At 39.9% G+C, this 16084-nt stretch overlaps 1 protein-coding gene across 2 annotated transcripts in view; it reads right to left on the reverse strand.

The window, feature by feature from the left end:
• AMOT (angiomotin) overlaps positions 1-16084 on the reverse strand; it is a 57749-nt gene that overhangs the window by 14641 nt on the left and 27024 nt on the right. For both annotated transcript variants that reach the window (XM_080909647.1, XM_080909648.1), the window contains 4 exons: positions 14063-14207; positions 13670-13762; positions 10191-10336; positions 1066-1215 (listed from right to left, as the gene is read on the reverse strand). In XM_080909647.1, coding sequence (XP_080765773.1) covers positions 1066-1215; positions 10191-10336; positions 13670-13762; positions 14063-14207 — 534 coding nt within the window. The remainder of the gene's footprint in view (positions 1-1065; positions 1216-10190; positions 10337-13669; positions 13763-14062; positions 14208-16084) is intronic.

Below are 16084 nucleotides of genomic sequence, written 5' to 3' on the forward strand. Positions count from 1 at the left end.
TCTCCACATTGCTGTGTTGTTTAGAACTTAGATTTAATGAAATAAAAACTTCAGTATTTGGCTGAAAGTGAAGTCTTCAAGAAAAACGTGAATTTTTTTTTTAAATCTATTATAGTTTCAAAACTATCTCTAATTTATGGGATCTTTCCTGAGGTGCTCAACATTGGGGGTGGGGGTCTTGATTATTTTTTTCTCCTTTAAACCCCAATAAGTAGTATGACCAGAAGACTTCTAGAGACCAGTTCCAGCTGGTATTGGTTGTATACACCTGAGCAGATTAAGTTGTAAACCAGTCTGGACAATGTGAGACCCAATGTCAGAACAAAACAGAAATACTGCCCAAGGAGGCCACCAGCTTCGATTCAAAACCATCAACTAATTTAGGTGGACAGCTCTTTCATTTCATATGGGGTTGTTTTGTTGTTCTGGTTCAAGTGAAAACTGAAATGATAGATCTGCTAGAATAGAAAACTAAGGAAATTGGTAGGCTATGCATTTATACAGGCAATGCCTTTCACTAAACATGGGGAGCCGGTGAAAAATGTCAAGGTAAGGAAGCATGTAAGTACTTTTAGAGTCTTTGCTGAGCACAAAATAATAAACAAACAAGCAAACACCCAGGAATGTGGTATTTCTTGTTGTCCTTTCCTTCATTTCATGACTGGTTTAGACCGGGGAAACAAATGTAATTTTCAGGCCTCAAGGAGTAAAGAAGTAAGCAACAGTTCCCAGGCAAAAGTACCCAGCACAAGATTTAGAAGCCCCCGCCCCCACCCAAGATTATATAAGCAGTAACAATTGCTAGAGACAAAATTCTGATTGGTAGAGCAGCCTTGGGATTCAGGAGAGATCTTCAGTGATTCAGCCCTAATGAGTCATCACCCATGCTTAGGGAGGAAGGACCTTTACAGCTGCATTTGAGTCACCTATACTTCCACAAGTAGCCCCCTGCCAGGATTTCTGGAAGGAACCCCAAGAAACTTTGTGGTTGATCGAGACAGACTTGGGTAGACTAATTTCACAGATCTATCATCCCTTCCCATCTAGAATGTCACACAGCATTACCTGCTGGATTCTAAGGGACTCCAGTTCCCGTTCCAAACGTGTCCGGAGCCGGTGCTCCAGCTGCTCGCGTTTCTCACATGCTGCCTGGAGCTGCACAAGTGCCTGCTGCATCCTCTCCACCTTATCTACGTACACTTGCTTCTTCTTCAGCTGCAAATCCAGGTTGGGAGATTTGCAAATGGAAAGAAAGTCAGTAACAGGGTCAGTTACAACATTTCCAAACCCAGCCCTTTTACTGAGAGTTCTTTCTGATTTAAGGAAAAACAAAACAGTGAGATGGACCGTTGGAATGAGCGTTTTGTTTACCGTGTAGATCTCATACAAATATTGTCAGGAGAGGTAGAAGCCTCTCTTGTATCCCTTCTTTCTTCCTAATCTCTATGTCTTCTTCAAGGCTTCTATCTCCCCTAAAACAACACCTTCAAACGCAAGATGGTTAGTTTCCCACTTATGGTTGCCCTCAGAAAGTTTGAGGGAGGATTGTCTCATTTCACCTCTAACAGTTGATGAAAGCTAAAGAGGTGGGAGGAGGAGAGGGAGAAAAATTCATTGTTGTAAAAAAGCCTACTCTCTTGATTTTTTTTACATTGATTATTTGTGTGTGGGAGAGAGACAGAGAGACCAAGAGATACCCATCCATACTTATACGCTCACATGTTACAATGGGCATACAGAAGTCAGAAGACATCTTGGTTTTTTCCTTCTACCATTTGGGTTCCATGGATCAAACTGAGGCTGTCAGGTTTGGTGGCAAGCCATTTACCCATAGAGCTATCCTAGCAGCCTGTAATCCCTTTAAAATACTGTGTCCTTCCAGAGCTGAGGTTAAAGAAATCAGCTACTAAGGGTATAAAGACACCAGAATTGTCTTTCTGAAACATTGCCCTGGTCATTTTTCAAAATAGTCTCCATTGGTCCATTGGCTCTCTTGGAAAACTTCTGTTCTCAAATTGGTGATGCCAAATAATGGCTCAAATGACTTTTGGTCTCCTCAGAACAAGGAGCATCCTATCTGTTTTCTGTTTGTTTGTTTGTTAGTTTGTTTAAACGAAAAGACTACAAATTATATGAGGTTCCAATTTCCAAAGTTGAGGCTGATGACTGTGAATTGTATACTCTTTAGTTTCACTCTGGAGCTCAGGATCCCTTAAATACTCAAATCAATCTATATCTCAGAGAATGATTGAGTCAGACATGATTCTTCACCTTTGCATGTCATACCTAAGCAAAAATTGAAATAACAGTGAAGAATATATGTTCTCTGTACCTTTTTTATCTTGCAAGCCAAATTCTAGCTCAGCGGCAATGATCAAGGTGGCGATTGAACAGCCTTAAATAAGGCATCCATACTTCAGCATCCATTAAGATTCGAAAATTAGCAGGCAGCCTTATTTGCTTGCAAAAGAACAGATTGCGCTTCCCACACTAGCTGTATAGCTTCCCTCAATGCGAATAGATCAACATTTAGCCTCTTTCTAAAATAAAAATCCTCCCAAATGGGCACTCCAATCATTATCTTTTCCTTGATCACTGAGGTGACCGATACCTCTGCCACTGGGATCTATAGTAAAAATATTATTGCTAACAGGTATTTAAAAACATATATACAAGTAGTTGACTGCAGGTAATTCCCAAGCCCTGGGTGATTTTATTTTCTCAAAATCCTTTCCTATCCAGAATTACTGAGCTTTCTCCGGGTGTCAAACATAACTTGTATTTTCCTATCACCGAACCATTGGCATCTCCTTGAGCACAGTAAACCAGCAGAGGTGAAGTCTAGATGTTTTGCTATTTATGAAAATTTCCTAAGGTATACAGTGAACAAAGAAATTATCATGTTTTGCCTCTCAGTAAGTTTAAGCCTTTCCTTCCTGACTAGGACAAACAAGAGAGTGAGGTCGGGGATGCTTCTACCTTGCTTTCTGTTAAGCTTTCAGTACTAGGAAAGAAGGAATTATTCTGTCGCCTTCACCTTTGGGGTTTGGTAATGTTCATGAGCTATTTAGAGCTGAATGCATTTATTTGTGAATCATGCTGAAAACCCTAAGGGAGCAGTGCAATGGTAATGCAGAGAATGGGAACTATAATTACGAAGGCTTACAGCAGTTATACTTAAAGGCAATTAAACATAGACAGCATGCAGTTTTTTGCCTTGATGGCTAAGTACAGCAAAGTGAACGCTGAAAACTGAAAAGCAAGCAATCCAGGGTTATGCCAATCTCTCTATGTCCTGCCTTTTTCAAAAACAGAAAACTCAATGTCCCATAAAAAGCACCCTCAGAAAAAGGAGTCACTGAGCCAACCCTCTGAATGGGAAAGGCAACGTGGGATCAGTGAGTTCTGAGTTTGTTGAAAAATGGGTGTTTAGACAGATTCTGCAGAGCAAGCCAAGAAAAATAAAGACCATTATTGCTGGCATAGTGGTACACCTTTTTTAAAAAAAATAAATTATAGCTCGCCCACAAATACCACAAGCACCTGGGAAGTGCTTTCCCCCCTAGATATGTTACAATGGGAAGTGGCACTTGTTGGATGCTGCCCATACTAGGCTTTCTGCATGTAACTTACAAACACAGCCATATCTAGGTGGCTAGATGTTTCTAAGTACTGCGGTCAATGTGTTCTAACTTCATTACTTGTCTAGATTTTATGTGCTTTAGTTTTACTCTCTTTCCAGTTATGCATGCTGCGAAGGTCCTCAACTTGGATTATTGTTTGGCTGTGAATGACAACTCCTCCACCCTGCCTCAGAGGCTCAATTTGTTCACAAACAAATGTGGGTAATAGGAGGAGAAGTTCACGAATCAGCAAAGCTAAATGGCCAGTACTATGCCAAGCCTGTAGGATGAACAGTTGCCTTCTAGCCACGACAAAGTACAGCAGTAGCAACCAACACTATATTGCCCTCAGAAATATTAAAACTATTTACCATTTAGTGCCGGCCATGATATTTTATGGGGGGGGGGTTGACTCCTTATCAATCTCTGAAGCTTTTCAAAACAGCAAACTGTATTCCACAGATCTGATAATCTGTAGGGAGTTGCTGCTATCTTCTCTTCTATTTTTTATCTTATTTATGTATTTAGGGTCCTACATAAAACATTCTACACAAACATGCATACACATATACAAACATACATACATATATACATGCATACATACATGTGTATGTACTAATCTCTTGTTTCTGATGTTGTTTTTCATAAAGAACTAGCTGCCCACCCTATACCTCTCAACCATCTTGTTTGTTTGAGACAGCTTTTTTCTAAACTGCCTAAGCTGACCTCAAATATAAGATCCTTCTTCCAGAATGCTGGGTTTATAGGGCTACTCCACTACATCTAGCTTGACATTTAGATTTCTATAAAATAGACACATAATTGTTATACACATAATGCTTATGGGTCCCATATACCCTCTGGCGTTTCACTCCTCACTGCTTAGGAATTCCTTCTCCCACAAAATTTTAAGAAATAAAAAAAAAAACCCCAACTACACTAGATAAATAATTTATGATGACCTCTGCAGGTCTTTAAACTCCCATAGTTCACAAATCTAGGAGCGGTCTTTTCATATTTAACAATGAACAATATATCAGAGGAATAAGCAAGATCTTAAATAAGGTCCTAAAAAAAAATATATAAATAATTATAACTACAGAGGTTAAAACTAAGTAAATGCTGTGTGTAACTGTGTGTGTGACAGATCACAGAAAATATTTTATAGAATCCTAAATTAGTTATTTTTTGATGTCTTCAGTGTTCAAGAAAATGAGGGTTCACTTGATAAGTTTCTAAATCCACAAGAATAGCTCTGGTCTTCATGTGGAAAATGAGTTTTCAGAGCCACAGCTTAGTTATTCTGAGTTTTTAATCAAACCCCATACCCATGAGTTCCTAGAAGAATCTATGTAAATCCATTATTTCAACCTGAATACTTCTGGCTATCCAGTGAATGGGAGACATCATCCCAGCCATTTAAATTGTTTTAGTAAACACTGGTTCTCAACACTTGTCAAAGATTTTTCCCTTCCCTTACTTTCCTCTAGGCTGCGTTCTCTCAATTTGTCTCTGTAACCCATTATTTGCCTTTGCCTTCATCTTTGAGTCATTGTCACATCACCCCATCCAGAAATGACTGTATCCCAGAGGTTCTGTCTATGATAACTTCCGTTTTTGTCTCTCCATCAATAGTTCTTAAATATTTACTTTGCTTGGCCAAGTCACGATAAGGGTATCAAATCATTCTTATTCAGGATATATTTTCAAAGGGGGATCTTAATCTTAGTCCAGTATCATGGTGAAGGTATGTCATCCCTGCACTTTGAAAACTGAGGCACTCCCTTTCTCTCTCCCTTTCCCCCACCCCGACACAGAAATGCACAGACACACAAAAGGAATCTTTAAAAATCATAAGAAATGGGAGAAACAGTAGGAAAGTAATCTGATAGAGAACAGAGCAAATCCTCTTGACCTAAGTCAATCATCTTTCCACTGCACTTCTGTAAGAATTTGAACCCATTCCCAAGAATTTGGCAGATCCCATAACCTCTTCTGACTCAGGAGAATCTGATCCCTACCAACGAATACCATGTGATGGCATCTCTTCCCTCCTTCCAACAACTGTGGGTGTCTTTCAAACTGACTTTTTTTTTTTAAGATAGCTATATACAAAATTAGTTTTAAAGCACCTTAAGCTAACTGTTTCTCTCAAACCTTTACAAGGAAGTTCCTTAATCCATAAGGTTTCCCATTTATTTACAGGATGACAAGTAACAGGGCTAGTTTGTGTGTGTGTGTGTGTGTGTGTGTGTGTGTGTGTTTTCCTGAGGTTTCTTTCTAACTATCCTACCTAATCTTTTTGTACTTTAATACTCTCATCTGTGGAAAGATGCTAATACTTGAAAGTTTCCTAGAGGATATAAAATATTTCTCTTGTTGTTCTTTTCTTGTTTAACTAGGTCATGTGCATCCTAGGCAAGTGCCCTACCACTGAGCCACATCAACCACTGTTTGTAAAGATACAAATCAGAGTAAATAGAGATGTCTAGGTAGAAGGAATGAATCCTGACATATACAGGCACACATCTTCTCAAGGACACTGAAGCTGGTGCAGACTATCAGTGTGCGTGCATTCTATCTGCTTAGTCTCTTGCCTTATAATGTATAAACATAGTCCCTTCTAAAATGTCATATCTACAGTATATTTTCCCTGTTCTACTCCTTTGTATGGGAGTTTTATGTTGCCCAATGAGCTTTCAGTCATTTTGGTTTGATCTGATTCAGTTTTATCCAGGGACGCTGCTCTATGTCAGGATTCACACTGAAGCAATTCGGTAACACTAGCCTGGTATTAGCAAGCTGCCTCTGCCCAGTGCCAAAAGGTTATAGTCCACTGGTAGATATTAAAAGACTTAAAAGAATAAAACACCACCTCTGAAAACTTGCTGCCTTGGGAATAAAGAAATTTATAAGAATCTTGGAAATTTAAAAAGCCATAGTGATAAAAAAAAAAAAAAGAATGAAAAGAGCAAACTAAGGGAGGTGGCCTCATCCATATTTGGTGTTCGGACATAATTTCTTTTTTCTAAACACGTTGGCTAAAACAACCAACAATCACCACAAGAAAATCACATTGTTATGGGCATGGGAAATGTCATTTTTTGATGAAATCTTTTTCAGGTGAATTGATAGTTCATCAGTAAAACATCTCAGGAAATATCTGAGTGCATATGTACCCCATCTTATTCCCCCTTTAAGTGCACACATATTTCATATTCTCAGAATTCTTATAACTTATAACACCACTCTATTGTACAAGCTTAAACTTCATAATTAAACTTAATGATTCCCACTCTTAGACTTCCTACTCAATCTTAGAACACGTTCTAGCTATTGACTAAGCTTAAGCTACACCAACAGAGTCCAACTGGCTCAAAATGATTGGAGAGTATTAAACATTTAAGTGTTTATTCAGATATCTTCCTCTATACCTGGGAAGGAGAAAAGTGGTGTATTACCTAGTAGAAGCAAGAATCATCTTTGAGAACAAAACAAAGAAAAAGCCCAGTAAATCTAGTTAGTAGTAAAGGGCATAGAAAGATTTGGCAAATGTTAGCCCTTAAGAAGAATGCAGGAAGAAATGAAATAAAAGAAGGTAGGTGAATTGGGAGAAGTGGCTGAGGTGGCAACAGGACTTTGAGAGCTACATGAGGATTTCATCAAGAATAACAGATGAATACTTTAGCTTCTACTTCAATCTGTTTAGTGTTCATCTCAGCCCCAAATATGGCTCACTGGCTCTTCCAGCCAGTCCTCTCACCTCCTGCTTCCTACACACTGTGCTCCAGAAGTAGCTTGCCCTCAGCATCTTCCCATTCTGGTTTTGCCAAGTCTATTTTTCCCACCATCCCCAGAACAATTATTCAAGCCACTGCTTCAACTCTGTATTCTCCTAATGTAGCAGCCAGCCAGAAGCCTAGGCTGACTTGAATTTTGTGAGAAGATATGCCAGACATCCATGGAAACTCCCCAGTGAGGTTAACTTTGAGGGGAAGGGAGGAAACACTGTGAATGTGAGAATGCTGTGGTTGCTTTAGGACACAGAGCTCTTTTGACTTGTTGAATCAATGTCAGTTTCAATAAGACCCATGTGTCCCAAAAGGTAAGGGAAAAAGGGGGGTTAGGAATGCATCATTTACCTCCTTTGGCTCTCTGCTACATAGGATATAGGCTGATTTTAAGGTCTGTATCACAGTGACTGGTCATAAAAATGAATCTATTCATCCCCACCCTAGCAAAATATCTCTGTGGGTGTCATGAGACCATGGTTCATAAAGGAATCTGCATTAACTTGGGAAAGATTGCAAGTTATGACTTGAAGAAAACAGTTCTTGACTGAGGTGGCCCTTCTGGGGAATGCTTACAAGGGTGACTGCTGAGACCCACAGGAGGCTCAATAGATTAGAAAAATGAAATGAATGAATGGCTAAAGAATGCACCCATGTGAGGGCTTCCAAGAGGTGAAGGTATAAAAGAACTCAAGGGTCTTGAATCAATACAGTTAAATCCCTGCCATCTTGATGCAATAAAGTTACCTGGGTGACTCTGCACTTCCAAAACCTGAGAAAAATATTCACCTCACAAAAGGCATGCTTCAAAAAAGCTCTTACAAATCTGACTCACTCAATAAGTTAAGAAAACTCCTCCCTCCCCAGGAAAAACTCTAAAGTTCTGATCAATAAGAAAAAATTGATAAAGCCAGACATGAACTGCACAATGTGGATTTACACAAGACACTGGCAGGTCTTCCCGTGTATTCCTTTGCTTTGCAGCATGGCCTTCCTTGATCCATTTCCACCAAGCATAAAAAACTCTTATCTATTCATTAATTGATCTCTACCTTCCACTCCCTCACTCTGTTTTATGAGGCAGGTTCTCACTTTGTAAATCTGTCTGTTCTGGAACTTAATATGTAGACTGAGCTGGCCTTGGACTCACAGATCTGACTCTCAACTACTGGAATTAAAGGCATGTACCACCATGCTCAGCACAGAAACCACCCATAAGATAGAAATCGTCACTGATTTGGTGACAGAACCACATTAAAGATCCCATATCAAATTGTTACAGAGTTGGGAAGTCCTAATATTCTCTATGTTGAGAAGTTTTAATCCTGAATAAACAAGGGCTCTTGGGACATTCAATCACATCATGAAATAACAGTATAATTTTAAGAGAGAGTACTGAAGAAGTATTATGTTGATTCTCTACAACTTGACATTAGCACTTGGTTAACTCAGGCTAAAGGATATCAAGGATTATATGCTATTATCTCATAGGAAACTGTTAACTTACAACCAAACTCCAACCAGTCTTTAAAGGCTCAAAAAGAACAGCAGAGGAAATCTGTAAGTCTGGAATCTCCAGAAATCAGGGCCATTCTTAGTGAGGGCCCAAAAGTAGACATGTAATGGAGACAGGGAAGACATTTCTCTTACAATAGCTACATGTCATTTAGTCCTGAAATCTACAATCTTATTTTATGTTAGGGTCATAAAGCTTTCAATAATGAAGGCTATTACTATTGTTGCCAAAAACGTGTTCATTATGCAACTTGGGCTGGCCTTGAATTTTCTATGTAGCCCAAGTGGTTTCTTAGTACAGGATCCATGAAAGATATTATATCTCTTAAAATAGAATTTAACAAGGTTTTAAAATTTTTTAGCCAATTTACACTTCATCATTACATCTTTGGTGGAATATACTCATTCCCAAACATTCTAAACATCTAAGAGCTAATTTTACTCTAGTACAATCACAAGCAACATCCAGGATTAATTAATGAACAGTATACCAGCTAAGTTCCTTCTTTTTCATAGTAAGACAGTTTAGTGTCGCAATAGAGCATGGATACTAATCAGATACATATTTAAATCATATTATTAATAGTTCAGAGGCCCTTGTGTTTGTCAAGGGATGGCTCCATCCACTCAGACAAAGAGCTGACAAATTCAACCATACCACATAATAACATTCTTTAAAACTGGTCTCGAAGCCACAACAAAGATCTTAACCAATGCATTCTCCTGAAATAAACTATAAACTCTCCCTTGGTCTTATTTTTGTCTCAGACCTCTGAAGACTGCTTCAATCTCCAACCAGTATTGTCAAATTCAATAGCAAAAGATGTGGCTGTCAAAATGCATTTCTGACTTAGGACAAGGGCCAGGCTTGATTTTTTATCAAGTATGGGAAGGACCATTCTAATTGCAAAATGATTTGGAGTACTTTAAAATATCTGGAATCATTGTATAGTCCTTTGAAAGTAAATGTTTAAAGCTTAGTAAGAATAGGCTTCAGGCATGGCTAAGATACTAGGGAGAACTTATGGTAAGGAAACTGTTTATTAAATGAATAGGGGAATGGAAATTGCCTCCTTTGACTGTAATGATTTCATATTCTGGAGTGTGTATATTAGTGTGTATGTATATTTTCATAGATACAACCAAAATCTGTCTCTGTTGGAATATTGTATAAGCTGCATATTCAAAGGGATGAAAAACCCAGCACTATGAATACCCCAGCATTTCCTCTCAGGCTAATATGCTGCCTGAGGACACCTACCTCTTCTTCCAGCTTCACCACCTTCGCCTGGGCATTGCTCAATGCCTGGTCTCGGATTTCAATGTGTCGCCTTTGGTCTTCGTTGGTAGAACGGGCAGTAGCAAGCTCAGCTTCTAGCTTTTCCTTCTCCCGCTGGTTTTCTTTATCTGTGTGGAAATGGAAACCACAAAAAAAAGAGTTTTTGTCAAGCAGGATAAATAAAATATATTAGAAATGAACAGGAGAAAGAGACACTGAAACAGAGATAGAATCAAAATCAATCCCTTATCTCTGTTCAGGTAAAACTGAACAACCAAAATCTGTAGCAAAGTGTGTACCAGGAAATGATGTAGCAAAATGAAATGGCGTTTATCTCAACTACGCAAGGGTAGTTAAAAAATTATCACAGCTTTGAGCCAAGAATCTATGATGTTCCATTTAAATGGGGCCTTGATTCTAGCTTCTGCCCTGCCTTGCCCTTCCCTACTTTAACACAAAAAGCAGTTAAGTCAATGGATTGTTTTCTTTTAAAATAGAGTAATAGAGCTTCTGGTTTCTGATACAGCATGAAGGGAATTTAAAAACTGAGACTCCATATTATCAGAGGATTAAAAGGCTGAGTTGAAAAAAAAAACATTTGAGGAGAGATCTATAGAGAGGCCTCAGAAGTGAAGTTCACTAGAGGAGTGTCTGCCCTCAAAGCGGGAGCCGTGTACAGGGGACCACAATTTACCAAATTAGAGTTCTGTGAGCCGGGACCATGGAAACCTGAAGCTGGTCAGGAAACCCTGAACGATATAATTGATTAATTGCTGGTGGCTCAGTATGCATAAACGTGAGAGCTAATTCCTGGGAGAGGCACTCATACTGGAACACCCACATTTTTGGAAGTTTTGCCACCAGGTGTTCATCCAGATTCGTCCAGGAGACCAGAAAAAAAGCTCCTCCCGTAATTGCAGCAAGGTCAGGGGGGAACGTGACCATTGTGAAATACCCCAGAGCATTCTGTTCTTCTCAACAAGACATGCCCTGAGGGGCAGCTTTACCCAGAACCTAACTTATTGGAATATTTTGGACACTAACCAGTCTGGAGAAGGAATAATGTTCGTTTTAACATGTTCCAGTCTAGAGAAAACAAAATACCCTGACTCTAGGTCCCTCTGATCCTAGTACAGTAAACAAGAGTGGGACTGAGCCACATTTGTAAGGACCATAGTCCAGAAACACAGACTCACTAAAGCTGCAATCTTAATCTTAGGGCTAGATACCATTTAACTTAACCCATGCTTTTATGCCATATTAGGAAGAATTGCCCTTAGACCAACAATGCAGGACAAGTGTTATTCAAACACCTATTTAGTGCAGTTCTTAGCCACTATAATTCCTGCTACTCAACAACAATAATCAAAATATTTTTAACTAAGAGACAAAAAAAAATAGCTTTTTTTCTATATCAAAACCACACTCAGAAAGTCAAGGACTTTAGTTGGAATGATCAGATCCTAAACACTTATGAACAATATGCTTACATCTTTAATAAGAAAAAGTAAATGACATGGAAGAACAGGAGAGTTATGTAAATAGAAAGATGAACATCCTATGAAGGGATAAAAAACTCTATAATGAAATCACAGGTAACATTATACTGTTCTAGAGTTTAGGCTTGGAAGTGGAGGTGGTCTTCCTTTGAAGACCTTGGACATCTTTATCTTCACGATGCCAGTTTGGCCTTGTTCCCCACATATTCCTATCTAAATAGAGATACCTTGGAAAGAAATGAACACTTGCTGAACACTCATTACACATCAGACATTGTGCTGGCTTAATACTCAGAACAAGGATATAAGGTATTATTCTTCACTTCTCTATTTTGCATACAAGGAAACAGGACTTGGGGAGCGAGCATGACTAACTTGCAAGAGCTCCTGGAAAATGAGGGGTGGATTCCATACTCAGCTAAAGTTTTTCTATTGTACCCAACTGCCTTTTGGCTTGAACTGCTTCTGTCTCTCTGGGGTTGCTGGAGTAGATTCCCAGGGAATGTTTTTCAAAAGAGCCTTTTTTCTTCCGGTTACAATTCCCATCTTCCAGGGCCCTTTGGATGCCCAAGGGCACAAGAAATAAATAAAGGAGTCAAAAAGGCATACTTTCTTGTCCACCTAGTTTTAGAACCACTGACAGTATTTCACCCTGCTGTTAATATAATTTCGGTGAGTAACTCACCGAATTTTAAAAACCCATGGCAGAATCCTGAGAGTACCTGGAATATCATTTCTTCACACTGAAGACTACAAACTAGAAGACCCAGGGCAAGAATCCATATGTTTTGTTTTATTCTGGGAGGCTGCCACTGTCTTCCTGCCACTGAACTAGCTTCCGGGGTAACAGTGACACCACAAAAGCAACTTCACAATTTACCCTAGGTTCTGATGACACCAGAAAAACAACATTCCTTGCTCTTAAGACTACTGACAAAGGAACAGGAGGCTCAGGGCCAAGAGGAAGAAAAACTGTTCTGAAGCCAGAGTACAACAGAGCAACCCAGGCAGGCAAGGGAATATTGTAAATGAAGATCAAACAGCCTTGTAAAAGCTAACTGGAAACTGCACAGAATGACATGAAAGGGTCATTGGGAGACCCAGCAAAAATAGAAGAGAGTAACAAGTCCCCAACTTCAGTAGGACTTGCACTGAGGGAGGCTAGGGGTAGGAGGAGAACTAAACTTAGGCATCTGTAGAAACAAGGACAGTTCATCTGTTCTCAGCCCAATTCATTCTCCCAGTGGACTTCATCTACTATGAAGTTTTTATTGCTGTTTATTATAGCAATTGGAAAGAATTAGGCATTGTCTAGGTGGGTGGAGTCCATTAGGGACTCGATAAAGAAGAGGATTAATTCATTGTTACAATCCTAGGAGTATTTCCAGACAAAGGAAACACTATTATGAGGAAAGCAAGCTCTGTCCAGCCCCAGACCCTCCAACTCTGTAATCAGAACCATGAGTTCAGGTCATAGCCAAGGCTCTTCTTACTTTGACAATCCTACCATCTGCCACTGGGTAATAACACAACACAGCAATACGTGTTTAATAGGTTAACCCATGGTATAGGCTGGGGATTTCAAATATTAATCATTGTCCTCTATGTTCATCTACCATATTCAGCATATGCAATGGCCTACAATAATAATCCCTTCAGCATTATTGAGGACACTATTACAGTATTCAGCTAGCCCTGACAAGGGCAGGAATTCTAATGGGTTTTCTCTGAGTTAGTACGGAGAACACCTCTTTGATGTGACTTGAGTTGTAGCAGAAGCCTTCATGGCCTCTCATGCACGAACAGAAAAAGAATATTCATTGTCTCCTGGTTGTTCTAGAAGGCTAAAGAGAAGAGCCAGGCAACATTTCCATAAACGATGCCTCCATCTGTACCTGCAACATTTTCAGACCTGTTACTACTATGCACACATTCATCCCTGCTGGGAGTTTGCAGACTTACGTTTGGCAAACAGCTGAGAGATGGTCTTCCTGGTGTCCTCGGACCCCTCGTACTCCTTTTCTGCCAGCTGCTTGTTGGCAGTCTCTAGACGGTCTGGGGAATGTGAAGAGGATTAATGCACATTTCTGACAAACAGGGATGGGTGACACAGTCCTGAATTTTCAAGTGTGAATCTTAAAGTAATACAAGAGTTACTCTAAAGCAAAAGCCAGATGGAAGGGCACATGTATTTATCCTGACTGCCTGGGAGGGTAAAGCAGGGGAATTGTGGAATACAAGGCTGGCACACACTATGTTGTTAAGTTCTAAGCCAGCCTCAATTATGGAAAGAGACCTTGTCTCAAAAACAGACAGACAAGGGAACTAGAAAGTGAAGTTTCACTTGTCACTCACCTCTCAGGTCTCTGTTGAAGTCATGCATCCTTCTAATCTCACCCTCCAGCTTGTTCCTCATGGCTTTCTCCAGAGCCTCTCTTTTGGAAGATGACTTCACCAGGTTCTCATATGCCTCTGAGACTCGTTGGATTTCTGTCTCCACCTTAACATAAAAAAGAAAGAAAGATGGCATTGTTACTAGGACTTGGATGGAAATGACAGTTTAGAACCATACAAGTGACACTTCAGTGTTCAGTGGCACCTTCTTTCAGGTTGATTGTAAGTAAACTCAGTAAATGACTCAAGTGCTTCATGGGATTTTCTGAGGATAAAAGCAACTCTCTCTCTCTCTCTCTCTCTCTCTCTCTCTCTCTCTCTCTCTCTCTCTCTCTCTCTCTCTCTCAGACACACACACACAGATACACTCTCTCTTTGTGTGTGACTGCATCTATCTGTGTTGGGGTGGAGTGGAGGTTGGGCAGTGTAATTTCTGCCTTCATGGGAGGCACCTTGATAAAATAGACTTCATACATAATATTAATTTCTAAATTATTTTCTGATTTTGAAAATATTAATAACATTGTATATGATATAGCAATAACTATATTTGGAAGCACTCATCTCAGTTTGTCCTGACATCTGCCTAGGCAATGCAACTTGTCCCATTTTAGCATAGAGAATAGTTACATTACCTATCCCAAGTTACAGATCAACAGCAAATATAAGCCTTAAAATCCCAAATTGTCAGTCTCCTGCAGTATAATTCAATTCACTTTCACAACTAATTAATCAAGGGTCAAGTAGTTAAGACGATCTGATGAAACCGTGAGGTGTGCAAACTGGAGTGAGAACCTCCATATTAACCTTGCTTTCATGGAACTTTCTATATAATCAAGTCAGAGAATTTAGGACACACTACAGCTTTAAGAAAAAAGGCATAACAATATAAAGCTGAAAGAAGGAGTGAAGATATCCCTGGTTGGGGCAGGGGAGGAAACTAATTTGAGGGAGAGATGGCATCAGGAGTCGGATCCTGAAAGCTGGATTGGATTTCTATGGGCAGAGGTGAGTGGAACGGTATTCTATTCTGAGGAAACAAACGCATTCCCAGAACGACCAGGAGTCTAATCTGGCTGGACACTGTGTGGTAGCCACAAGGAAGCTAGGGATGTGACTGTGAAGATGGACTGAAGTCAGGTCATAAAATGGATTTAAATGTCAGGCATTTGGACTTTATCCCATAGTCACCATAATCAGTGGGAAACTAGTACAGATTTCTAACTGAAATTCAGGATTTGGGTTGTTTTAATGACACCTCTCTGCAAATCTTATAAAAACGAGAAGGGGGAAAAAATCAAAGATTCTTGTCCAAAATTAGACAGAACAGGAAGAAAACAAGAAATCAGACACTAAAGCCTTGCGATCAGTACAGCTCCAGTGCATGTGTAACAACCAGAGATTATTTGCATATAATTTGTATAAGACAAATAAACCCAGTGGCCTATTAAGCAATTTTCAAATGAAGTCTGACTACTCCAACCACTCTGCATTTCTTCTCAGTTTTCCCCTCTTTCTGAACAAAGCTCCTGGTGCTTTAAGGGGAGGGGGTGAAACAAACAGGCGCCCCAGTTGAGGGTGGGGGAGGGGAGGGAGAATTTCAATCAACTCCAATTCCAGCTGCCCCCATCTTCAGAATCCTGCTGGAGACAGGACTGCCTGCAAACAAATGAGGCTTACACCACTGAAAAGAGCAGACTTGAGTGGATTTTTTTTTCTCCTTGCACATGGCACCAAGATAGCAGCACAGAAGGTGAAAACTGGTGAATGGCATTTAGAGACAAGATTCACAGGGCCTGTGCCTGAGGGAGCTTTCATGTGACATTCAACTGCTGGAGGGGAGAGAAAAAAAGGCCAGAGCAAGGCGGGATGGTGTTTGTGTGAAAGAAGTGACCAAGAGAAAATGAGGCTTCTTACGGACAGCCCTGAAGGCCACACATAAGTGTGCACAGCCTGCTTGTAAAGGACCTGGTGCTAACCATT

The sequence above is a fragment of the Micromys minutus genome (assembly GCF_963924665.1).
Source record: "Micromys minutus genome assembly, chromosome: X".
Lineage (NCBI taxonomy): Eukaryota > Metazoa > Chordata > Mammalia > Rodentia > Muridae > Micromys > Micromys minutus.